The sequence below is a fragment of the Lingula anatina genome, chromosome 1 (assembly GCF_051362555.1).
Source record: "Lingula anatina isolate TDL-2025a chromosome 1, LinAna3.0, whole genome shotgun sequence".
NCBI lineage: Eukaryota > Metazoa > Brachiopoda > Lingulata > Lingulida > Lingulidae > Lingula > Lingula anatina.
Window position 1 is genome coordinate 4,894,478 of NC_141767.1, and position 24,781 is coordinate 4,919,258.

Genomic DNA, 24,781 nt, shown 5'->3' on the forward strand with positions numbered 1-24,781 from the left:
AGGTACACAAAACTCACGGTTAATTTTTTCAAATAATTGTTTTTCTTTACTTCTAATCAACTTATCAAGAATAAATAGATTGATTTTAAGCAACCGGTTTTTGTTAGTATCGGTGGATAGCATATGGTTTTCTCATTTATATGACCTACATTTTAGTCTGATGTATATCATATATCTACGTGCAGAGGTGGATGGACAGAAGTCGTTGAAGTAACCCGTCGTCCCGGTGAGGTTGCTCACAAGATGTCAGACCCCAATTCTACAGTCTTCCCAACAGAGGGACCGACAGAACCACCGTTAACATACCAGGTTTAGTATAATTTATTAGAGTAGCTTTCACTGATCAATAACTGGGCTACTGAAACTAGCAAGACTTGCTGAATGAATTATTTATGAGATGACACTGACAGATCACCCAGAAATTGCCAGAATGAATAAGGAATAATTCATAATGTTTGGTTGCCATAGCATTTTTTTATTGTAATATACTACTTCTTCTATAAAATGCACTTGTAAGTCAGAATTTGATTTTGGGATCAGTGCAATGGGCAGTGTGGATTGACAGGCCAATCTTACCCGTGTGTCTAACATATATTTACAAATATTTGTAACTGTATTGATGCATATATTTTTCTGAGGCATTTTACCCAAAAAAAAACACCACACTTTGTTCATTATAAAGGGTGAAGTGACCGGTCAAATCGTGTGGGAAATTTTAAAGAAAAGTAAATACTCCATATATCTAACCACCAAAAATGAATATTATAATTCATTACACATTCATGTATTGATTGGGACCGAAACTGTAACTGTCATACAGTCCCATGTGTCACATGTTGTGGTCAGTTAGGCGATGTGTACTACTGAGTGTCACATGATTTTGGTGGTCGTCTTCAACAGATAGATGTGGTCAGAGGATGTCACATGACTTTGTCACATGTATAGTGAGATTCGCTCCAGATTATTTGTCTTCATGTTCTACTTTTTTGAAGTTTAGGGTTTCCTATGGTTGGACAACTGTATTTTATGAATTGTCGAGATGAATACAATCGAAGAATATGTATACCTTTTTTTTTTTTTTTTACAAAATTTCATTGTTGCAAAGTGTTACTGAAAGACAACACCTGTTAAGTGTACAAACAAAATATTCTATTCCTAGTGCAGTCTGGCTCTGCATACACGTGATAAGACATTACAAGTAAACATGTCACATGGACAGAGGGAAATGCTGTGGGGCCCATGCCTTAGGCTCATCAGGTGTCTTGTTTCCATTTATAATAAGAATTGATGTTCTTGTCTACAACACAGATACTTTGATTTGAACCTTGAAACCAGTGCACAATGAGCAATGTATTTTGGTTGCAAATTTGTTATTGTTTAATTTTTGAGAGAACAACCTTTGGAAGTATTACTGCTGGAACACTGAACATAAGGCAATTTACAGTACTAGTAGCAGGATTTATTACTAGCAGCACATAAAAACCAAGTTTTCTTTCAGAAAAACTTTTATGGGCTCTATATTTTTAACATGTCCATTACAACAGAATTTAAAAAAAAGAACAGGATTCTGAGTTTTACAAAGTAATATAGTTGATAAGTGCAGAATACCTAACCTAAAAATTTTTTTCTCATAAAATGCCCTGTATATAGATTAATGTAAGTAACACTAATGTATTTGACATTGTCATCTTATAATATTCTTTATTACCTATAGCACTTCCCATAAAATGTTGAGCACTGTAAAATGTGTAAGTTGTTGATGTTGGAATGAAAAGAGCTCAGTTGTGTGAACTTTAATGTTAATCAAGTGAGTGTTTTGATAAGCTGAAACCTTTTAAATTTAGTTTTTAATGATCTATTGATCCAAAAAGCTGAAAAAGGGCGAACTGCTAAATGCCATTTTCCCCATTTTAATCTTCATATAATTTTTAAAAAACCAGTTGAATTTCAAGGAAATGAAATTGCATACTCTGTTGTTATAGAGGCTTATGCTAAAAAATCTTTATCTGGATATCCAGTGTGTCCCATGCTATCAAAATGCTATTATTTATCCATCAGTCTACGCAGATGAGATATATATATATTTATAATTCACTGACATTTACACAACCTTAGTCCTATGTTATCCTGCCACAATATTCATAGTAATATCAATGTCTACTCAACATACTATAGTTTAGGTTACTTTGAAAAAAAAACATAGGACATATATTGGAAAATTATGTGAAGACTGGTGAAGGTTTAAGTGGTATGTACTTGTTTGATCCAAGATGAATGAGTTATCATCAAATAACTTTTACATAAAATATAGGTACCATAATTTTTACATAAAATAAAGCTGGGGTGGTGCTAACACTCGCCGATTTAGCCAAATTCTAAAACTTACTTAAATTGGCTAAACAAAAAGGGCTTGATTTGACTTGTTTTAGTCAAGTTATAACCATGTGGATAAATAATTGGCAAAAATGTGGTGATTTGGCTAAGTGAAAAAAAATTGCTAGCGCTACCCCAGTAAAGGTAACAAAAGTTTTTAACAAAATTTTTGAAAGAAAAGAAAGACATTTATTAGAGGGATTTAAGAAAAGTTAAAAGAGCTTCACCATGGTCACACTTATTGGTAAATTCTTTCTTTGTTGTTCCAGAATGTTTTGATAGGATGTCTTCTCTGCATAGGTGGAAACTTATTGATCAGTGTCTCTCTCAATGTTCAGGTAAGATCATATACTTGATAGAATGTTTTGTTTTACTTAAAGTTTTACTCATAATTTCTTGTAATTTTCCGGAAAAAAAGATAGGGTTTTGCAAAGTTACGTAGAATTTTTACAATTTGTAGATCTTTTTTTTTTCATTTATGTTACACTGCATAAGCAGGATCTGAAAGCAAGGGTTGACTGTACAAATATATGAAGGATTTAAGACCACTTCACTAAACTTTTGCATTACCCACATGCCTTGATTCTCAAAATTAATGATTTCCTGATTCCTTCTGGGGTTGTAAATTGCAAGTGATCATCTTGTCATTCAGACATCATTATCTTTTTGTCTCTTTGTAGAAATACACTCATATGAAAAATGAGGAAAGAATCAGTCAAGAGAATGAAAGTTTTCATTACACCAAAGATCCATTATGGTGGATTGGGATCATATTGATGGTTTTTGGAGAAATTGGGAATTTCTCTGCCTATGGATATGCTCCAGCATCCCTCGTGGCACCTCTAGGGACGACAACAGTCATAGGTACGCTGTTATCACAACAAGCTTTGATGTCCTTGGATGACATTCAGAATTAATGGTGCCTGAATTTCGTGGTTGATGTCCCCAAGGTTGTTTTTGAAGATGTCTTGATATTTCATACTTGTGGTCTGTGCTTTTTTCATTTTATTTTATCCAGGGCTGTTGATATGAAATACTTTTTTCACTGCCATAGCCAACACCTTATGAAGAAAGTGTATGGCTTTGTATATTTCAACCCAGTCATTAAAAGCTTTTGAAGATGTTAAGTGATTCTTAATATGTTGATTACTACTCCTTATAAATACACAGTTACAATTTGCATGTATTAACAAAAGGTTTACAACTAAATATAATGTGGAAAAATGTATCTGCCTGTTTTCAGCTAATATGTTCATAGCAGTGGTGTTTCTGAAAGAAAAGTTGAGACCACAAGATTTATTTGGTAAGTGATTCATTGTAATAAAAACTGGATATTCTCTCCTGTTTGATAAAAAAGTGTGCACGGACATATATGCATCGAATATTCTTTCTGATTTTTTATTTTATTTGAGAGATGAGGAATTATAGTATCATTTGTTTTAAAGTCTTTCACCTATGTTAATTTCATGGTTGGATTTGCTTGTATTTGGTTTTTTAACATATTTGGGCATGCTTATTCTATATATTTTGATAAAATTCATTTAAATGTGGTTGGTTTTCAGCACCAATATAGTATTACTTCAGCATCTGTAATTTGCAGTTGCAATAATTTTACTTTTTGCTGCTCAAGTCATTGTATTGGCTTGACTTGCACTGATATTTCAATGCTTCAGGTTGTGCTCTCTCAATTGTTGGTGCTTTCCTGCTGGTCAACTTTTCTCCTAAAGTGAGTAAAAACCATTAAGCCATAAGGCTTCCATTAATACGGACAGAATGATTTATCACTCAGCTGTTGTTTTATATATTTATATTTCATTTTATTGGACGTTTTAAAAACTTTATACATATTATATATTGGTGTGGATGAAATATGCTGAAAATGCATCATACTTTTTTTGCTTGGATATATATGTTTGATAAAACAGTTACTAGTATACTCAGATCATGTTAATTTTTTAATTCTATCCCTGCTTTGTGCAGTTAATGTATTATGACAAATCAATTTCAATGACTTTATATTCAGTGAAAATATATGAAGGCAGTATTTGTAATATAGATTTTTGTAGCCTTTTTCAGTGAAAATATACTGGCTTGAATTACTTCAACATAAATACCTGCAGGACCTGAGTCATGTCACATTTCTGTGTTGTAGCTGATGATTTATATATTTTCTTGAAAACTAAAAAGCATTTTTATGTGTTGTTTTGTGCAGCATGAGAAGGTGCTCACTGGACCAGAAATAAACGAAGCATTAAAGCAGATTGCATTTTTGGTGTATATTGTAAGTATTTTGTTTGGAATGTCAGTTCCAAATAGTTTATTTTAATGTTCATGTGATGATGATGATGATGATGATGATGATGATAGGCATAAGTAATAGCAGATTTCATTATTTAACATCATTGTCAGAAGTTTCTGATTTGATAATAAATGTTTTTTTTTTTAATTTCTTGAAAAAAAGGAATTTTCATTGCTAACAAATTAAAAACTCTCTTTATTAAATTAAGTTTTAAGTTTTTAAATTTATTGAATTTAGTGTTGGTGGATGAAATTTCAATATTAAGTAAGCATGTAGCTAAGGGACACATTATTCCTGATATCTTACTGTTTGTTCCTGTTGTTTGTTTTAGATCATAGAGTTCCTTGCATTGATTGTGCTGTTGGTGTTACTGTACAAGTTCCAGATTGACAGTGTGTTGGTGTTCCTGTTAATCTGTGCCATGCTGGGTAAGCATCCTCTCCACTTACTGGACACGGGGTGTCTCTAACCTGGAGAAATTAGTTTTATGGCTAGATATTCACATTCATTTCTTGGGCTATTTCTCTGCTTTTTTCTGTACTGTGAAAATTTTCACAAAAGTAAAATGATGTTAATATCCATCTGGTCTCTGGTAAAAAGTGTGTGTCCAGAGTGAATTTTTTTATGAAAAAAAAAGGCGTCATCACCCAGTTGCTGGAGAGTAGACAGACTGATAGTAACAAAAAAGGAATGATTTTGTGGTATTTGTATTAAATGTATTTAGCAAAAAAGATTTTTTTTTGCACAATATCTAGCTAATTTGTTTTGATAAGAAATATTGTTCACCTTGGTATAATAATCTGTTTGTATTGTATTGTTTTCAGCCTCCTTTACTGTAATCTCAGCTAAGGGAGTGTCTGGTTTAATTCATATAACATTCATGGGCTACTCCCAGTTTGATCAACCTGTTCTCTATGTGATGGTGGTAATATTAGTGGTCACAGCTATATTGCAGGTCAAGTAAGTGCTTCATTTTTATCCTTTTATATTTTTTTTACTGAAATTACTAAAATCTTTGGACTTAACCCCTGTGTGTATGTGTCTGTGTTTAAATGATGATCAGACATCAGCTAAAGCCTATAATTAGGATTAGGATTAATAATGGGATTGAAGCATATACATTTGAAGGTTTTACTTCAGAAATCTTTTGCAAGCATAAAGTGGTGAAAATAAATGTATGTATATAAGCATGTATGTATATGGCTGGATGTTGCTCTACTGAGTTGCCATATTGTATTTATTCTTTTCTAGATATTTGAACAGTGCCATGAAGTTGTTTGAAGCTACAGTTGTGGTACCAACCTACTTTGCCTTTTTCACCATAAGTGCTATATTATCAGGTGATTTTTATTTCATTTCTTTTCTTTTTGATCTTGAAAAATGTATTTCTTATAACTGTCAGCTGTAGCCTATAGCTAAAGAGATAAATGTACAGCATTCTGATAGATGTAAACCTTGGTCCTGGTCACTCAGTATGTTCTAGCACCATGACAATTTAGAAAACAAATCACTTTCAAGAAGACTGTAATAAGTTTTCCTGTAAAGACCAAGAAAAAAAACTCTTTCTGCTGGAATTCTGTCTTTCTTTATTGGCTTCTTAAACCAACGGGGAATACATTCACATGCAGTTTTCAATTAGTTTCCTTCTGTATAGATTTTGTGGATATGCTTTCATCATTTCATCAAAGATATCTCTTGGCATCTTGGAAAGACTTGAGATGTTCCAGATATTGATTGACGTGATATTATCTTGTTCTGTTTCTGGTCGGGGGACAGCTCCAAGATTACTAATCATGCCATTATGTCACTGCTTTCTCAGCACTATACATGTTGTCATTTTACTGCTATCTGTTCCAAAAATGATTTGCTTTGGTTATTATATAATTTGTTTTTTGTGTCATTAAAAATTGAAGTCCTGTTACATTGTTATTTTTATCAAGAAAGTGGATCTCTACTTTTTTTGTTATAAATAGTACATGGGTGATTGTCAGGCATAGGTTACTTTTTTTGTATCTTTTTTTTTATTTCAACTAAAATATTTTAAAATTATGAAGAACTTCAGTGAAAATAAAAACAGCTTTAATTTGTTGAGTTTTATTGTGATGGATTTTTACTTTTTTTCAGGTATCGTTTTCTACAGAGAGTTTTGGGGTATGAATGGTTTGGACATCTTTATGTTCATGTTTGGGTAAGTTGGCGACAGAAATGTTTTACAAAAAACAATAAATAAATAGTTTTGTACTAGTATAAGTGAAAAGTGTATTTTCTGAAGTTCAACCTACTATTCTCCATCAAAAGCTCTCTGAAAAAAAAAAGAACGGTAAAATTTCTACTGGAACAAAAAAAAAATGAGATGGGAAAGCATGCTTATTAGCAACCAAAAAATGATTGATGAATATTATGTGTCACACTTTATTTGTGTTTTTTTAGGTGCACTCTGTGTTTTATTGGCGTATTTTTCATCACGTCAGGAAAAGGACCACCTCCATCTCCTAGCAATGAGCCAAAACCAAAACTGGCTGCCATACTACCAGGTGAATATAATAGCAGTTATAACTTGTTTTTTAATTTCATATTTAATAGTAATTCTGAATGAGGATCTCAGCAGTCATTAGACCATTATAACAGTTAATTTTTTTAAAGAATTTTTTTTCTTTTTTTTTTTTTTTTTTACAAAATTAAAGTCTATCATAACAATAGTAAAATCTTACTTCGTGAAAAACCTTTTTACATTAAAAACTGTTGAAATGGTATCCAATATAATTTAATTTTGTTTTCAGACTGGTTATTATCTACCTACTCAAGATCAACAGTTCAGCCCAGGTCACAAGAGAGAAACCCAATCTTGAAAGATCAAAGCCCCTCAGAGGAATCTCCTGCTAAAGAAGAGATGCCAACTGATGGTTATGGTGCAGTGCAACCTTAACCAACACTTTCAATGTTAGACAACTTCCAGGATAATTGTTTTGCTATATTTGTCTCCCTTTAGGGTGCAGAATTCATCTCAGTCTCAAGTTATTTTAAGTAACTGTTCAAAACTGCACAACCTTAAGACTCCATGGCCAGTGTATTTGGTTTTCAGGGTTTATTTGGTTTTCAGAGCTGAAACAGTACCCTGTGTATGTGATCTTTGTGTCTTGTAATTTAAGAGATTTTTATGTAACAGATATGTATCAGTGGGGCTTTTGGGTTGATATGAGCGCAATGTGATAGATAATTAAGTCAGATGGCTACGTAATATTTTGTCTGCATTGTAAGAGCAGTATAGTAAAATAAAGCATGCCATTATCTGTAATGTATGCTGCATAATATTTTATCATGTTTAATATTTTTGTTACCTTTGCTGTATATAATTTCTTAAATTTAACATGTCTTTGCTTGTGATAATTAAGGTTTGTGTCGATATATTAGTCAGTGTGCTGGGTATGATATACTTGGGAATAACTTGTATGAAGTAGAAAACAGTATTAAAAATCTTCTTTTAACTGGAAATACCTGCTGGAAGATGGTATAGAAAATCATGTATGGTAGATGTGCAGTAAAGATCTTCTGGTACTGCAATATATGGCTCATAGAGGTAGTGTCTAAAAACAGATAAAATGTGCTGCTGAGTACAACTAACACAGACTTTACTATTATGCTTCAGACTGGAAAGCATTAATAAGAAATTATAAGAAAAACGCAACTCTTTGCTATTTATATTTAGAGAAAAGTTACACATAGCAAACAATTGTTACAGCAATATTGAACCAGCTCTAATATCTCTTCAGTTTACAGACTTTTTTTACGTTATTTTTGTACGAGTACTGCAAGCTTTACACTTTTTTTTTCAAATCTTTTGTACAATGAAAGAGATTAGAATGGTATGTATAGGCCACAAGGCTTAGAGAAAAATGCTCACTCTACATAGGCATCAGTCATACAGAAAATGCCTTTTAAATATTCAAACTCTTGGCATCTATCACTCTTGCAATGTCTCTCATCTATGTTGGGTACAACTATTATTACCCACTGCAAGTTCACTAGGCTTGATCTGCTCTCATGAACAACAGTCCTGTACAGAAAGCAGTAATGTGTAGAATCTTCTGCCACAAGTCCATGAAATAGTTTGATCAAGCTTTCGGTTGCTTTATTGGATTGTTTTAGATATATTGGACTGTTTTAGACTTTTCAGGTTTTATCTTGTTAGATATCAAATCTCTGAACTTGTAGAATCTCACAAGAATATTTTGTATATACTTATATTATATTATTCTTTTTTGGTCAAGAACACAAAGGATAAGGACAGTTATACATTATTTCTGTGTCTATACACCAAAAGGGTACTTTGTACCTAACCAGTTTTTTTCATTTTCAATCAGTTTTCATACACATTTTCATGCTGAAACTAGTATAAATTAGTTTATTCTAGAAGCATATCAAATGCTCATATTTCTATCCCATTTAATATACATTTTTTACCTTTTAGCTCAATGTATAGGTTGTGGAATATAGAAACTTTGTATGCATATATTAATACCGGTTATATTCCTGTTGACATTCCATATCTTGATGAAGACTGCTGGAAATAGTTTTAATGCAAGTGTATTAAGAACAAATAAAGTATCAATGTTGTACTAATTTCATTTTCTTTTATTACGATTGTTGTGCTATACATTAAAAAACAGAAATTGGGATTTTAAATAAAAAACTAGTCTGTAAATTGATACAATTTGGAACATCTAGCTGTTTAATTGGAGACTACTTTAAATTTATGCTGATAACAATGGATTACTTATCATAACAGCCACAAATGTTCAGTAAATTTAATACATAAAACTAAAATATAGTATAAAAATTCTTATGATTACATTATTAAATCATCTAAAGCAACAGATTTATAATTTCTTTGAAATTAATACGTTTAAAGCACTGCCATTTATTTTTAAACAAAAATGACAGTAAACAATTTTTTGTAAGTTGTAACTATATAAAAACATTTTATATAAAAAATTTTAATTGCTTCACTTTATGTAAGCTTACACTGTAACAGAATAATACTGACGGATCACATTACTCAATCATGTCCAAACTAATCCCATCTTTCATTTTCCTCATGTTTGATTGCTTATCACATTCATTAAATTTAATTAAAGAAATAGTAGATCCATGTGTACTAGTTACAACACAAGTTGTCCACTGTATGCAACATAAAAGAGTAGTTATATCCAGGTGTGGAGAAAATATAATTTGCTCCTGTATGTTGCATAATGGGGATGCGGAGTAGTTGTAGTGGACATATCCCTTTAGGCTGGTGCTTCAAGCAATTAAAATACAGGTGAGTGTGTAAGCAAAATAAAAGTGCCATTATCCTTTTGTTTGTGGGATAAATGTTATGTATAGGTATAAATAGGATATGTGTTCTTCTTTATCTACAGTTTTATTGTTCAATCCATTCTGGCATAAGAAAATCATTCAAAGAGTCTGAATATCATTTGAAAAGGTACGGTAATAAGATTGGTGGTGTCTAAAATTTCACTAGCTCTTAGTTTATACTGCATGGGCAGTATTCAGTATCCATATAACTGTAATTAATAAGGTCAACAAATCAGCTTCATGAAATGCTGATATTTAAAAGGCTGGACTAGTTGATCTGCTTTGTTTCTTAGCAGTATAATCACTCAATGGCATCAGCATGTGTGCAGTTATGGAATCTGAAATAAATGACTATGGATTAATAGCAATTAACTCGTGGCTTTTTATAGGACATATTACACATGATTTTATAAGATATTTAGAGTTAGATTAAGATTTTAATGACACCTTTAAACCACAGGTCCCATTCAGATGGAGAAGAGCCTAGTGCTAGCTAGGCCACAACCTAAATATGGTGGACTTACATGAAAGGAAGGCCACTTAATCCTGTAATGGTCTATCCGCCTCTCACATGCCTCCCCATGCATCGAATCTCAATCGGTTGAATTTAGCTGAGATTTAATTAATGTGCCCCTGCAGGGACAACGCGTGGGGAGGCGTGTGAGAGGCAGAGAGACCATTACAGGAATAAGCAGTCTTCCTTTCATATAAGTCCGCCATATTTAGGTCACAGCCTAGCTAGCACTTGCCTCTTCGCGATCTGAATGGTCCCATACATATGAAAAAAAAAGGTTGGATGCTAAAAAAACTAGAGGATCAGAGAGGCGATACCGCCTCCAAATATTGTACCACCAGCTGGAGCAAACGCAATTGTATAGACCCCCACATACACAAAATAAGGGACACAGCCACCAGTTTTGTGCTTGACAAGCTGTAAAAATGCAATCAACAAGAATTTTTTAACTATTGCAAAAAATATATATGGTACAATCAAATTTAAGTTCTTCGTAAGGTAGGTCAAGGGTCAATTTCAAGGTCACAGTAAATTGCCAGTATATGACTTCCTATTCAAGTTCAAGAGTAACTATGGACCTATCTCTGTCAAGTTTGAAGTTAAAAGAGAAAGAAATTAGCAGAGTTCAGTTCATGATAAAAAGTAGGTCAAAGGTCAATTTCAAGGTCACATTTAGATTGCCAGTATAGGACTTCCTATTCAACTTCAATAGTAACTATGGACCTATCTCAGCCAGTTTTGGAGATAAAAGGGAAGCAAAATTTGCAAAATTCAGTTCATGGTGAAAAGTAGGTCAAAGGTCAATTTCAAGGTCACATTTAGATTGCCAGTATATGACTTTCTATTCAAGTTCAATAGTAACTATGGACCTATCTCTGCCAGTTTTGGAGATAAAAGGGAAGCAAAATTTGCAAAGTTCAGTTTATGGTGAAAAGTAGGACAAAGGTCAATTTTAATGTCACATTTATAATGCCAGTATATGACTTCCTATTCAAGTTCAATAGTAACTACGGACCTATCTCAGCCAGTTTTGGAGATAAAAAGAAAGCAAAATTTGCAAAATTCAGTTCATGGTGTAAAGTAGGTCAAAGGTCAATTTTAAGGTCACATTTAGATTGCCAGTATATGACTTCCTATTCAAGTTCAACAGTAACTATAGACCTATCTCAGCCAGTTTTGGAGATAAAAGGGAAGCAAAATTTGCAAAATTCAGTTCATGGTGTAAAGTAGGTCAAAGGTCAATTTAAAGGTCACATTTAGATTGTCAGTATATGACTTCCTTTTCAAGTTCAATAGTAACTATGGACCTATCTCTGCCAGTTTTGGAGATAAAAGGGCAGAAAAGTTTGCAAAGTTCAGTTCATGGTGAAAAGTAGGTCAAAGGTCAATTTCAAGGTCACATTTAGATTGCCAGTATATGACTTCCTATTCAACTTCAATAGTAACTATAGACCTATCTCAGCCAGTTTTGGAGATAAAAGGGAAGCAAAATTTGCAAAATTCAGTTCATGGTGTAAAGTAGGTCAAAGGTCAATTTCAAGGTCACATTTAGATTGCCAGTATATGACTTCCTATTCAAGTTCAATAGTAACTATGGACCTATCTCTGCCAGTTTTGGAGATAAAAGGGAAGCAAAATTTGCAAAGTTCAGTTTATGGTGAAAAGTAGGTCAAAGGTCAATTTTAAGGTCACATTTAGATTGCCAGTATATGACTTCCTATTCAAGTTCAATAGTAACTACGGACCTATCTCAGCCAGTTTTGGAGATAAAAGGAAAGCAAAATTTGCAAAATTCAGTTCATGGTGAAAAGTAGGTCAAAGGTCAATTTTAAGGTCACATTTAGATTGCCAGTATATGACTTCCTATTCAAGTTCAATAGTAACTATGGACCTATCTCTGCCAGTTTTGGAGATAAAAGGGAAGCAAATTTTGCAAAGTTCAGTTAATGGTGAAAAGTAGGTCAAAGGTCAATTTTAAGGTCACATTTAGATTGCCAGTATATGACTTTCTATTCAATTCAATAGTAACTACGGACCTATCTCAGCCAGTTTTGGAGATAAAAGGAAAGCAAAATTTGCAAAATTCAGTTCATGGTGAAAAGTAGGTCAAAGGTCAATTTTAATGTCACATATAGATTGCCAGTATATGACTTCCTATTCAAGTTCAATAGTAACTATGGACCTATCTCTGCCAGTTTTGGAGATAAAAGGGAAGAAAAATTTGCAAAGTTCAGTTCATGGTGAAAAGTAGGTCAAAGGTCAATTTCAAGGTCATAGTAAGATTGCCAGTATATGACTTCCTATTCAACTTCAATAGTAACTATGGACCTATCTCTGCCAGTTTTGGAGATATAAGGGACTAGATGTTATAATTTTGGAGTTACCATAATGTGCCTTAAATTTCGTACAGAAAAAATTAATTAAAATAAAGAAAATGTCATTTTGGTCAAAATTCTTGAAATAGGAGGTGCTCTGAAGTTTCAGAAGTTCAAATTTGATTAAATAATGTCATTTTTGAACACAAGTTGTCTGCTTTGCCAAGCCTTATGTTTTATTTTTCCAGAGTTCAAAATTTATTATCCATTACCGTACTGCACATTTTGCTTTTACCACCAATATGTACTTTTTGATACAGCGTAACTCGAAAACCGTATGGAATACAAAAAAACCGAGACCACCTTCAGTGTTGGGCTTTACATGCTCTACAAAATGCAAAAAAGAATGGGTCTCTAGCATTAACGGTTCCCAAATTAGAGACAGTTTTCAGTTTCGGTATCTTATGGCCGCTACTCCCGTGAAAATGCACCGATTGACCCCAAATTCATGGAGATGAAAGATGACCTGAAGGGTAACACTTTCCAATAATATTATTGGTTAAGTCTGTGTGGTGTCTGAATAACAGGGCAAAAAAATTTTTTTTCGTAAAAAATTTCATTTTTTTTGAAAATTTTGGCCCATTTGACCTTGAAGTAGAGGTCAAAGGTCAAATCCAAGGGTATATTTGAAATCTACACATATGACTTTTGGAAAGCCGTCTATAGAAATTTTTCCCATAACTCCTTCCGTAGGGTAGATAATAAGCATTTAATTTTGCCATTTTTAGACAAGGGTGCATTGCAATGAGTGCCACACCCAGACCCCAATACCGACAAAGCCCAAATTTTACGTGGAACGAGTTGAGATTATAGGTGACCTAAATCCATGAGATGGGTACGGGGGCCCTTACCGTCTAGGAGGAGAAGCGGTAACGGTAGCCGTCCGGCGGAGCCGGCGGAACGATCCGGATGGGACCGAAACCATGTGTACCGCCAGCGCTAACGCTGGTGGTACAATAAAAACTCTCTCTGGCTTGGCCTTACCCAAGACCCACTGTTCTGTCACCAAAGTGGCTTCAGTTCTTCTTGCTGGTCCTACACACACTGCTGCTTTTCTGGAACATGTGGTTGTCTGGAGAAAAATTAGCTGACGATGAAATCCACCATGAAATAATTCTACTACTTCCAAACACAGCTCTAACAACACCCTTCTAGATGTGAAAACAAAAGTTACTTAAAAGGTATGTGTTTCAGTGCTAAAAGCTTAAAAGTTAACAAATAGTTAACAAAAATGGATTTCTGGAAGTAATTCAATTTTCCTAATGCACTTGTGATCCTTAAGCACAGTTAAGTACTTGGTGGATTTAATATAATAAGGTGTGAGGGGTCTTGGCTGTATTAAAGTGTTTAACTTACCTTTCCACCACACAACTGAATTAATGAAATCAAATGCTGCTGAGATGGAGAAGTGTTTTCTGATACATAAATCTCCCCAACAGCAGAAAAAATATCTTGCTGATAAGACGGTCCCGCTGCATATCGTTCAAGTCTGCTAAACTGAAAAAAAATGTTGAGAAGTGGTTGTGAAAACAATTATCATCATTGGCACCATCAGACAAAAACTATGGAATCACGCTTTGTGCTTTGAGTTGGACCCTGTATCCCGATATCACAGCACGGAGTATGGTTGTTAAGTCCAATACCGGAGATGACAGTCTCTGGCAGTGTGTGGACACTTAAAATATGACCCTATATACCACTTTAAAGTCCATCTTTCATATTTCACATGCCATATCCCACAGCAGCTTTTGTATGTAACCAGAGCTACAGTCTCTTACACATAAGTTATCATACATTTTCTTACCTGTGCTGCTGGAAAGAAATCATGTGCCTCAAATGGTTCTTCATCCAACCACTGACCTGCTTCAAGAGACTTGAGCACCTGAGGATAAACACTTCAAGATAAATTCAAATCTCTCTTCTTTAAATAACAGAATAAATACCGTTTACCATTTTTTCTTCTTGCATTTTTATTTTTCATATTGTTAAAATAGTATTTGAAAGGGATCATTTACATGCACAACTCAATTCTGACAGAGCTTGTATCTGAGAAACTAATGAAAGAATATTTTCCTGTTGAAAATTGTTGCAAAAAGACAGTGTCTCACCCATTCTAGAGAAAGCACCCAGCATCCTCTTGCAATCCCACGTAGAATATTCAGTGTCCGCCGGCTTTCACCACAGACAATGTGACTGGTACTGTCGTCAACAGTATCAAGCATATGAAAACCGCCCAGTTTCTTCACTACTGCATGTACAATCTCTTGTTCACTGAAATTGAAGTACAAACGGCTATTTATTTGATATTTATAACTAACAGAACCAATATTCATTCTACCATCAAAGGAAAGTCATCCAATAATAATTCTACTTCTCACTTTAAATTCACTTGAATTTGTCATATACTATTAATTCAATTTCTCACTTTACATTCACTCTAATTTGTATCTGTAAAAAACTTACCTGTTATGTAAACTTGTAGTGACCATGGATCTCCTTGGCACTGGAGATGGATTCTTAATTGAAAATTCTTTCTTTTTCCTTGTAATCTTTTTCTTAGGCTCGGACTTACTTGCGATACTTGCAATTGTATCATCACTATCTGAACTGTTCACATTTGCAGATCTGACAGCCTTTTTCAAAGACTGGGAAAGCTTTCCATGTTCAGCAAATTCATCAATGCTTCTACGGCTTTTAGCAAGTTTGGAAAATGAGTCTGAAGAGATACTACTGTTTTGACTTGATCTTAACAATGAATCTGTATTTGTGCTGTATCCAGTGTCTTGTTGGGCATGACTTGTGTTTTCCTCTCTATTCCCCACACAGACATTTTTAATGGGGACATTGCTGTCAGTGTCAGATAACTCTTCTATGCAGGACATCCCAGGGGTTCGTTTCTGTTTTGAGTCCAGATGAGCTGCTGGCCCAGACACAGTGCCAACAGAAGACTTTTTAGGTTTTGAACGACTAGTTTCATTAGATGTTGTATCATGGTCCTCAAGAGCAGGCAAAGTGGATAAGGATCCACCACACGACTTCCTCCTCGAAGTCTTGGGTTTTGAGGCAAGGGCTCCAGATTGTGTATCTGTGTCACAGTGTTCTGTAGAAGTGGTAGTCAAGGTGGTCAAGCAAGATTTTCTCCTAGAAACCTTAGTTTTAGTTTTTCCATCACAATCAGACTGAGGACCAGCTTCAAGGAAAGCCACAGAACCAGCCTTGTTGTCTAAGCACGATTTTCTCCTGGAGCTCTTTGCTTTCTGTTTGCTGTCTACCTCAGATTCTGTGACCTGGGAAGTTGCAGAACTGCTCAGGATGCTCCCACATGACTTCCGCCTTGCTGTCTTAGATTTCCCCTTTGTATCTGCCTCACACCAAGCAACATCACTGAGCACAGTGACTTTGCTCTTGCTGGGCATTCCACTGCCACTGGGTTCATTTTCAGTTTCCACAGGGCTTTCATCTGATGTGTCTGTGTGTAAGGTATCACTGTCTTTAACTTCCTTTCGTCTTTTACCTTTGGGATTTTCCAAAGATGAACCAATTTCTTCCACCGATGCACTTTTTCTCTTTTGTCCTTTCTTTCTCTCATTCCCACCTATTATGCTGGGCAGTTGGCCAGATGCTTTTGTGGGTGCTACTAATACTGATGCAGGTGATAATTCTTTCAACGTCATCAACTTTCTCTTCCTAGCTGCTATTCCTGGCTTGAAAAGATCATTCAAATTCTTGACAGCATTGGTAGCTGCCTCTGGGGATTGCTGTCTTTGAATATTATCTAAAATATATAAATATAGAATTTTTCCAATTATAGGCATCATTAAGAAAGTAACATAATCATGTAAGAATCTTAACAAACTCATACAATTATCGAACATTGGAAGTTTCATTGTCTAGCAATCATACAGACACAAAATCGAAAAATAAATAAAACTGATTGACAACTTTCAAAAAATAAATTCAGAAAAGTGTGTGCAGGTGTCTTTATTAGGAAGGCAACCTAGTCTCTCATCCTGTCTTACCAAATAATCTTCTTTGCAGAGGTGTTGTTCTCACACCACTACACACTGGTGAGTCCTCCTCTGAAGGTACATCAACTGAAATTTTTGACATCAATGAGAACATGTCAACAAGACATATTTACCACTGTAAACAGCTGTCAGACTTAAATCAATCACCTTGCTGTCTCGAGATGGTCTTCCAAACTTTCTGCCATTATATTTATTTCTAAAACATAGTTAATAATATATCTTATTTAACCATGAGGATTTCAAAAGGCAGCTTTTTTCAGCACATTGCTGATTAATAGCAAAAATATTTTAAAATGTTAACTATTTTCCTTAAAGCAATAATAACTCTTCCTTTGAGATTCAAAAATCCGCATGAAATACATTGTAAACAACCCATGGAAATATATTCTATTGTATTTTACTACTAAAACGGCCTCTATTGTAGGAAAACTAAAATCTGTGCTTGTCAATAGGGCTTTCGATGCCTTTTTTCCAGTCGACAAGTGCATTCGTTGCTAATGACGTAATGGTGTCACGCGGATTCTCGCGTTCATTCGAGACCAAAATAACATGGCGGGAAGCCCTCAGACGTAAGTTGCGAGTTTTTGTACAGTGCGTCGGATAACGAAAAGCCCAGAATGGCACACATTGTGGATATAAATGCATTTTTAACAAAAAGACGAATATATCTCATGAATCTTATATGGTGTTGTTGTTGTCTGCTTTTACCGCGGTTTTAAGTAGGTCACCAGTGACTTTGCAATGTCAGAGAGAGCTCCGTCAGTTAAAATCTCTTAAGAGATTTTAACAAAAAACCGTACGTTTAGGAAAAAAACCCTGGATTAACTTTGAATGCAGGAATGGGGTCGTTGGCCATTGGTAAGTACGGGAAAATTGCCGTTTTTTCCAGGAAAATCCAATTTTTGGCCAAAACGAAGAGTTATTATGACTTTAAACAAAGTACAATATCAATAGCATTAGGTGAAAATTCATGTACCAGTTTGGACAAATAAAATAACAATATTTGTACAAACCAATAGAGCCAGTGCTCTGTCTGCTGCGCTTCTTTTCTGTGGTCTCCTGCAGAGATTCCTGCCTTGCCCTCATGCTTGGTGGGGTGTCAGGTATGGTAACATTAGGGGAGGGGTCATCTGACAAACACTAGAAATCAATATATTCCACATAGAATGACAAGGTGCACATTTCATACTAGAAGATCAGAGAGGTGATACTGCCTCCTGGGTGTGTACCACCAGCACATATTAACAAAGGGCACATTTCAATAACTAATTGAAGTAATCAGTATCTGAAACTTTACATTCATGTGATAATTTACTGCTTCCGCTTTTAAATCTTAAAAGAAAAATATTTTAAAAAGGTAGAAAAAAGACTTACTGGACTCTGTGGCTGAGTTTCTGCAGCCAAAATAAGCGGTTTAGATCCAGGTGTATTGAAGTCTGCCAAACCAGCATTTTTCCATTTGTTTGCCAAAGCAATCCTCTTCCTCCTCTTTTCCCCTCTCTCTGCACTATTTGCAACATCATCATCGAAATCTGTAGGTTGCATAGACTTGGCTTTCTGCAATTGAGCAAATTATACATATAATATTGGTACAGACACTTTGTAAGTCCACTGTGCTTTATGGACAGACTTGACAAATATGCACTTTATTTTAACATTTGTCTGGACTTGTAGAATTTCTCAACACTTCCCCGTAAATTTTGGAACACTGTATTCTTACCCTATATCTGCCAATAAGAATGGGTGTTTTATCTTCTGCTGCCACAGGATACTGAGATTCAGGGACCTTCACCTGTTGTTTTTTGCAACTGGAAACAGAATCAACATCAAAAATAAATTTCCTGGTGTAATATTAAACAAATAAATGTTAACAATCAACATAAAATTAACAACTATGTACATTTTTAAATGATAACAAAATTTAAAAATACTCTAAAAAAAAGTAGGTTTCCATTTCAGTAAAAACATTCTTGATTAATTAACCATTAAAAATTTAAACACATGTACAAAATTTACTAGAACATTACTATTTTCTGTCAGTTGAACAAACCTGTCCACCCACAGGACTGTAACTAAATGAAGGCCCTTCTTTTTTGCCCTGTCTCTGGTACTTTTCTTGCCATCCTTGAAGATAACATGTGTCACTTCATTGGTGAACTTCTTGACAACTGTGGCACCTAAAGCTTCCAGTTCCTTGCCTATAGCTTGGCTTCTGTTATCTGAATTTGTACGGACTTCAACATATGCTACAACATCTGAAAATATATTTTAATTTCTCTCTATTATTATTATTGTGTTAGATATTCATGGCCATTTCTGGCATTTTTTTATTTACATGTATCTTGTGCATTGTATGCAGGTGGTTGTGCACAGGGAGTAAAAATAAATTAGGATTTATACAAATTGGAAATATAGTAAGTCAATGGCACAAATTCTGAAATTTTCATTTTCTGGAAACATAAGCTATTCCTAGACAATGCATTAGTTGTCTAATTAGACAATGCATTATTTATTTCAATTTTTTTCTAATTTTTGGCTGTTACTTCAGTTCTAGGCTTCATTCACATGCAATGTCTATTTTCTAAATTCTATTTTCTATTTGCGGTATCTTATGATCATGGTCTGTGCCCTGAATATCCCGCGGCGTAATTACTGGCAGCGCGAGCCAGTTACTATACTCGCGCTGCCAGTAACTTATAGTAACTGGCTCGCCTTGGCCAGTAATTACGCCGCGGGATATTCAGGGCACAGACCGTGATCATAAGACATGCCGCGAATAGAAAATAGAATTTAGAAAATAGACATTGCATGTGAACGAAGCCCTAGTCATTAGAAATATCAGGGAAAATCTGAAGTCTCCCCTCACCTTTTAAGACACTACTAGAACTTTTTGCTGGGAGACTGTTTTCGTCAGTGCTGTTATTACATAAAAGAGACACACTTGAGCTGCTGATGTTCCTCTCCAAAGTGCTCTTCAAGTTGATGGAGGCAAAGGTGGAATTGGGGGTGCTAATGGACCTACGACCGTGTGAAATAAATGCTGGTGTTAAAGTCTCCATCTTGACTTGATCTTGGTTCTGTCAAAACCCTTCTCCCTAGAAGTAGAAATGTAAATGCTATGCTTATAATATTTCAACGATCAAAAGATTACCCCTCCGGCTCAACCTATGCCATTAAATAAAACGAAGTAAAAAGTGTGGAGGTGTATTCGTCTTGTAAAGCATCCCGAGCCTTGCTGTAGGGTGATTCAGTAAATAAATGTTCGAAGATTTCTGGCAATGAAAATCAAACATTTGCCTCTCACCTATTATGACATTGTGCTCAATATCAGTTCAGGATCTTTTGCCAAATCAAACCACAGACAACTCACAGGCTGGTGTTTCAAACTGCTAGAATGGTAAGATTCCTCGCACAAATAGCCTCTGTGATCTCGTTTCTATCACTTTCGAAAATGGCGCTAGTGCACGTCGAGACTTGTTGGTCACATGGCAGCTTACTTACATTCTCGTTCATAGACCCATGGATAAATTGCAAACGTGTCGCATATTTCTGATTATTGTCATAGTCAGAGAGTGTCAGGAGCGGGTTAGCGATTACCAACAACCATGTATTGTATTTCTACTTGATAAAATATTTTCGGAATCATTTCGACCCATTTCTAAGTCTCGCATTATCTCCTTCCGTATCTAGGTCAAGAGGAAGTTGACATCAACAACGGATGGCACCTGTAATAAATGAGTAAGTTTTGTGATTATGATAAAAATTTCTTGGACTTTAAGTATCATTATACGTACAAAGGCTCTGTTAACTACTGTCCAATTACAATTTTGATTACACGGTATATAAGATGGGGGGCAATGACGTTGATTTTTTTTATTATAATTTATATTTAATTTTCAGTATTTATATTTGCCTCATAATAATAATATAGATAATATAAGAGCTTTGGTGTCAATTTAACCATCTGAACATCTTGGGTTTTACATGGTTCAAGTTGATTATTCCATAGAAGTTTAATTTGATGATAGAGTAACAAAAGTCAGATTATTTTTCAATTTTATGCATCATTGGATTTGTCCTTGAGGCAATTAACATATTTATTTGCCTGTGCATAATATACAGTGTACTGAGTATATATATTCAGTTTTATTTAACTGCGTTCTTATGAGTCATATGAAATAGAGAAACAAAAGCTTTAGGCCCACCTTTCAGATTACTTAGTCCACATGTGTAAATGCAAGCCATGAATTAATTTTGCTGAATTTAACTTTTTAACTTAGTACACTGTACATGTACTTTGCCACTGTACATCATGTCACCCTATCTTAAAAATAATTTCACAGAAATTCCTGCTAGGCCGGGTCAGTATGTGTTCTTGACAACCACCTGCTCAGCCAGATGGAGGCCACAGAGTCGGTTCTCTCTAGGCCTCACTATGTGAAGAATGTGACTGCTTCATCCAAGGTAATCACTATTTTCTAAAGGATGTATAGCCACATGGGAAATACCCTCACTGGATTTAATACAGGAGTTTAATGCTTGTTAGAGTAATGTGATTGCAAGTGGCTTAAAGTCTGTATAATTCGAATGTTTTGTTTTCATACTGTAATTCATTATGTGTATATCTTTTGTTTTTTTTATTCATTAATGATTGCAATTATCTTGACGCCGTTTTGTAGACAGTCATAAAATCAAGACAAAAGGAACCTGCCAGCAAAAAATCCACCAAAGGCAAGGGTCCTAAGCCCCTTTATTTCTGGGGCAAAGCAGATGTTAATAAATGGTTGAGGAAACATGGAGGCAATTATTATCAGCTTTATGGGCAGCTGTTTTTGGACCATGAAATATCAGGTATCATTTACAAACTTTGTTACATTGACAAAGAAAAATATAAAATAGGCATTTAACATAAACCAGTTTTCAAGTCCATTTGTGTTGAATATGCAAAAGTGGAAAATTTATTGAAAATAGTACTCTTGATTAATCTGTTTTGACAAATTTATTTGAGTTCCACACACATTTCATGTTCACATTTCTTTTAGATTTGTGTTATTTCTTTTATTTTTTCTTTAAGGAAGAGCATTGATTAGACTCAGTGATATGAAACTTGGGAGAATGGGTATTCAAAACCCAGAACACAGGTAATGTAACTGAGTAAAAATATCTTGAATATATTCAAAGTACTATAAGCATCTTACACAAGGCTCACATGAACATGAAATGTGTTCTAGCCACAAAGATGAAAAGATCAACAATTCTTAATAAAGTCAGAAAATTATAGAAAAAAATTCTCATTTATTTTAGCCAAATGATATTTTTGCAAGCATTTTGACATTTTTATTTCTAGTAGTAGTAGTATTTGCCAGAAAAAATTATCTATCCTTTTATCCACATAAGACATAAAAAGAGGATATTCTTTATTTTTCTTGAAATTCTGTTTTAATTCTGATAGTTTTCATTTGCAGAGAAGATTTAATGCAGCTGATCTTACACCTGAAATTACGCAATGAAGCGGCAGAGTTGAAAAATTTGGAACAAAAGGGTATGTTAACCCAAAAAGTTCATCAATTTAAAACTGAGTAAAATGACAGCAGGCAAGTTATAAATACATTTTATTTATTTTCTTTGATGAAAGCAGGAGTTCTAAATTTTGTTCTCAGTTATGTCATTTTACTAGTAGATACTAGTAGGTGGGTCCTAGTTCTGAGCAAATTGTTTTCTCAATGTCAAATTTTATCTCCATCTGACACCAGGTTTGTCCTACGACTCCAAGAACAAGTGATTTGTGGCTAATAACAAAATGGTGCTACCCAGACATGAAGAGCTGACACCTCTGTATAGAATTTGTGACAGTTTAACTTCTGAAGAGTTCCTGAGGCAGACTGACAGCCTAAAAACGTGACAGTAGATTGCAAGTAGAGAATAGCTATACTATTTAAACTCTTTTTACATCTTAACTCTATTTTTTAATGAGGTGCTGCGCTATCAGCAGTAACTGTATTATAAAAGGAACTTCTTTGCAAGAAGTGTTTGTCAAAAAATTTGGTTTGAAAGATTTTTTTATTCATCACAGTTGTGCAACAATTGTTGTCAAAAAACCCTTGTGAAAACAGTATCAGGGACTCTCATGTCTCACAACAATTACGATAAATCCTCTAGTGTTTGGTGTAGATTAAAAACATTATGGGTTCATATATGTGGTGATTTCTTTTATTTTCCTAAACAGTGCAACTTTTTTCATCTAAGAACCATAGTGTCTCATAAATAGTGTGAAAAACTGCATTCTTTGGTTACTTATCAATATTACAACTGCATTTTCTGTCAATGTTAATATGTGCTTTTAAGGTCACAGGCAACTTTTAAACAGCTGGTAACTAGAACTTAGTATTTAAATGGACAAAAATGTAAAGGGATCAAATTAATAAAGTGAACAATTCTGAAGACTTTCATGACAGTTGACACAAACTTACACTAGTTTTCAAAGTAAGCACACTTTTATTTTATCTTTATTGTGCAATTATACTTTGTGTCATGTATTGTATAGGTACTTAGTATGTAAGACATTCATATTTTCACGCTTATTTTTAAGTCATGGATTGTAAACTCATTCGTAATTGATTTTAAAATCATTATGTTTTTGCATCATTTTACAGCAGCTGAGACACATTTTAAGAGTTGGGCTAATAAAAAAGGGATGTGAGACAAATTGCATTTTGTTAAAAAAAAAATGATAAATTATTTAACATTGTAATACGCTATAGCCCAGTGGCCCCTGGATAGCAAATGGCTCAAATAAGATCTGCAGTCCACTTACATGTGCCGGTGATGTCTGCAGGCATTTGACATTTTGTTAGCCTTTTCCTCTGAACTACAAACTTTTTTGGAAAATGTGTGTACACAGTACTTTTGAAACATGAGTGATGGGATATTGACAGAGATTTTTTTTAGTTCAGTATTTCCATGCTAACAATTTGTCACTTTATCAGTAAGAACAGAGGCAGTTTGATTGTTAATTCATTTTTTAGATGTAAGGTATTTTTGAATCAGTTTGATGCAAGTCTGAGTTGGAGCATGCTTCTCTTCAGCTTTCAAAGCATATAAAGATAAATAGATAACAGCCAGTCAGTATAATAAAAGGGGATATTGAAAACAAAAGGTACATAAAACATTGTGGGCACATTTGTTTTATACAGTACAGAAGTAAAAGAAAAATGCATTTCAATCATTCATTGGTTTTTAATTGAAGTTGTTCTTTTAATTATTAAACATATACTGAATTGTCAGTCTTATTCTACTTAGAGATGTTTATTCATATGACATACTACATATATTGGGTGTATTCATGTAATCATTGCTTGAACTGTTATTTTATTTGGTCTTGTACTCTATATAAATCATTTTGCTCTTTAAAACATCTTGGTTGATTTTCTCTCTATATTTTTCTTTAATGTGATGAACTATGTATACATTAAACACAGCATAGGTGAAAGAGAAAACAATTTATTACAACTATTTCCATGCTATTACATAAGACTAAAAATCACATTTGAGGTGGTAAACTATTGGTTTCTTGTAATGACAAAAATGATCTTTGATCTAAGAAACTTTGCACTAAAATGTACATAAATATAAATCAGCAAAGCTGACAAACGTTCAGAACAGTGTCTGCATCAAAAATGAACAAGGAATGATTTAGCTTAAAACAGGGTCACATAATATATGTTTTCCCAGTTCTGTTTCGCTGGAAATTTATACACATATATTTATATGCACATTTTGTATATTATGGAAATATATCATCTATCTATGTCACTTTTACAAAAATAAACAATCCTGT

General features: G+C 34.2%; 3 protein-coding genes across 5 annotated transcripts; 2 read left to right on the forward strand and 1 right to left on the reverse strand.

Moving 5' to 3' along the window:
• The first annotated feature begins 127 nt into the window (after positions 1-127).
• On the forward strand, positions 128-9,292 carry LOC106151699 (NIPA-like protein 2). The gene is made up of 12 exons (XM_013525078.2): positions 128-309; positions 2,643-2,711; positions 3,054-3,237; positions 3,617-3,676; positions 4,047-4,099; positions 4,586-4,654; positions 5,004-5,100; positions 5,497-5,632; positions 5,924-6,012; positions 6,797-6,860; positions 7,103-7,206; positions 7,453-9,292. Exons 1-12 carry the CDS (start codon positions 244-246, stop codon positions 7,596-7,598), a joined length of 1,137 nt encoding a protein of 378 aa, XP_013380532.2. The 5' UTR covers positions 128-243; the 3' UTR covers positions 7,599-9,292.
• Positions 9,284-20,613, reverse strand: LOC106151700 (microcephalin-like). 2 transcript variants are annotated; one of them, XM_024077264.2, is made up of 13 exons: positions 20,446-20,613; positions 19,811-20,039; positions 18,995-19,199; positions 18,665-18,752; positions 18,319-18,501; positions 17,958-18,084; positions 16,936-17,010; positions 15,380-16,691; positions 15,025-15,187; positions 14,721-14,798; positions 14,273-14,413; positions 13,901-13,988; positions 9,284-10,365 (listed from the first exon to the last, which is right to left on the reverse strand). In XM_024077264.2, the coding sequence occupies exons 2-13, from the start codon at positions 20,001-20,003 to the stop codon at positions 10,283-10,285; spliced, it is 2,736 nt and encodes a 911-aa protein (XP_023933032.2). In that variant the 5' UTR covers positions 20,004-20,039; positions 20,446-20,613; the 3' UTR covers positions 9,284-10,282. The 2 variants fall into 2 exon arrangements, with proteins under 2 accessions (XP_023933032.2, XP_013380533.2); XM_013525079.3 differs by lacking the exon at positions 20,446-20,613 and adding an exon at positions 20,249-20,421.
• On the forward strand, positions 20,510-24,356 carry LOC106151701 (protein aveugle-like). Of its 2 annotated transcripts, none has more exons than XM_013525082.2 (6): positions 20,510-20,682; positions 21,288-21,408; positions 21,624-21,795; positions 22,019-22,085; positions 22,410-22,486; positions 22,698-24,356. In XM_013525082.2, the coding sequence occupies exons 2-6, from the start codon at positions 21,343-21,345 to the stop codon at positions 22,724-22,726; spliced, it is 411 nt and encodes a 136-aa protein (XP_013380536.1). In that variant the 5' UTR covers positions 20,510-20,682; positions 21,288-21,342; the 3' UTR covers positions 22,727-24,356. The 2 variants fall into 2 exon arrangements, with proteins under 2 accessions (XP_013380536.1, XP_013380537.1); XM_013525083.2 differs by having other exon boundaries at positions 20,521-20,682; positions 21,301-21,408.
• Positions 24,357-24,781: the final 425 nt, after the last annotated feature.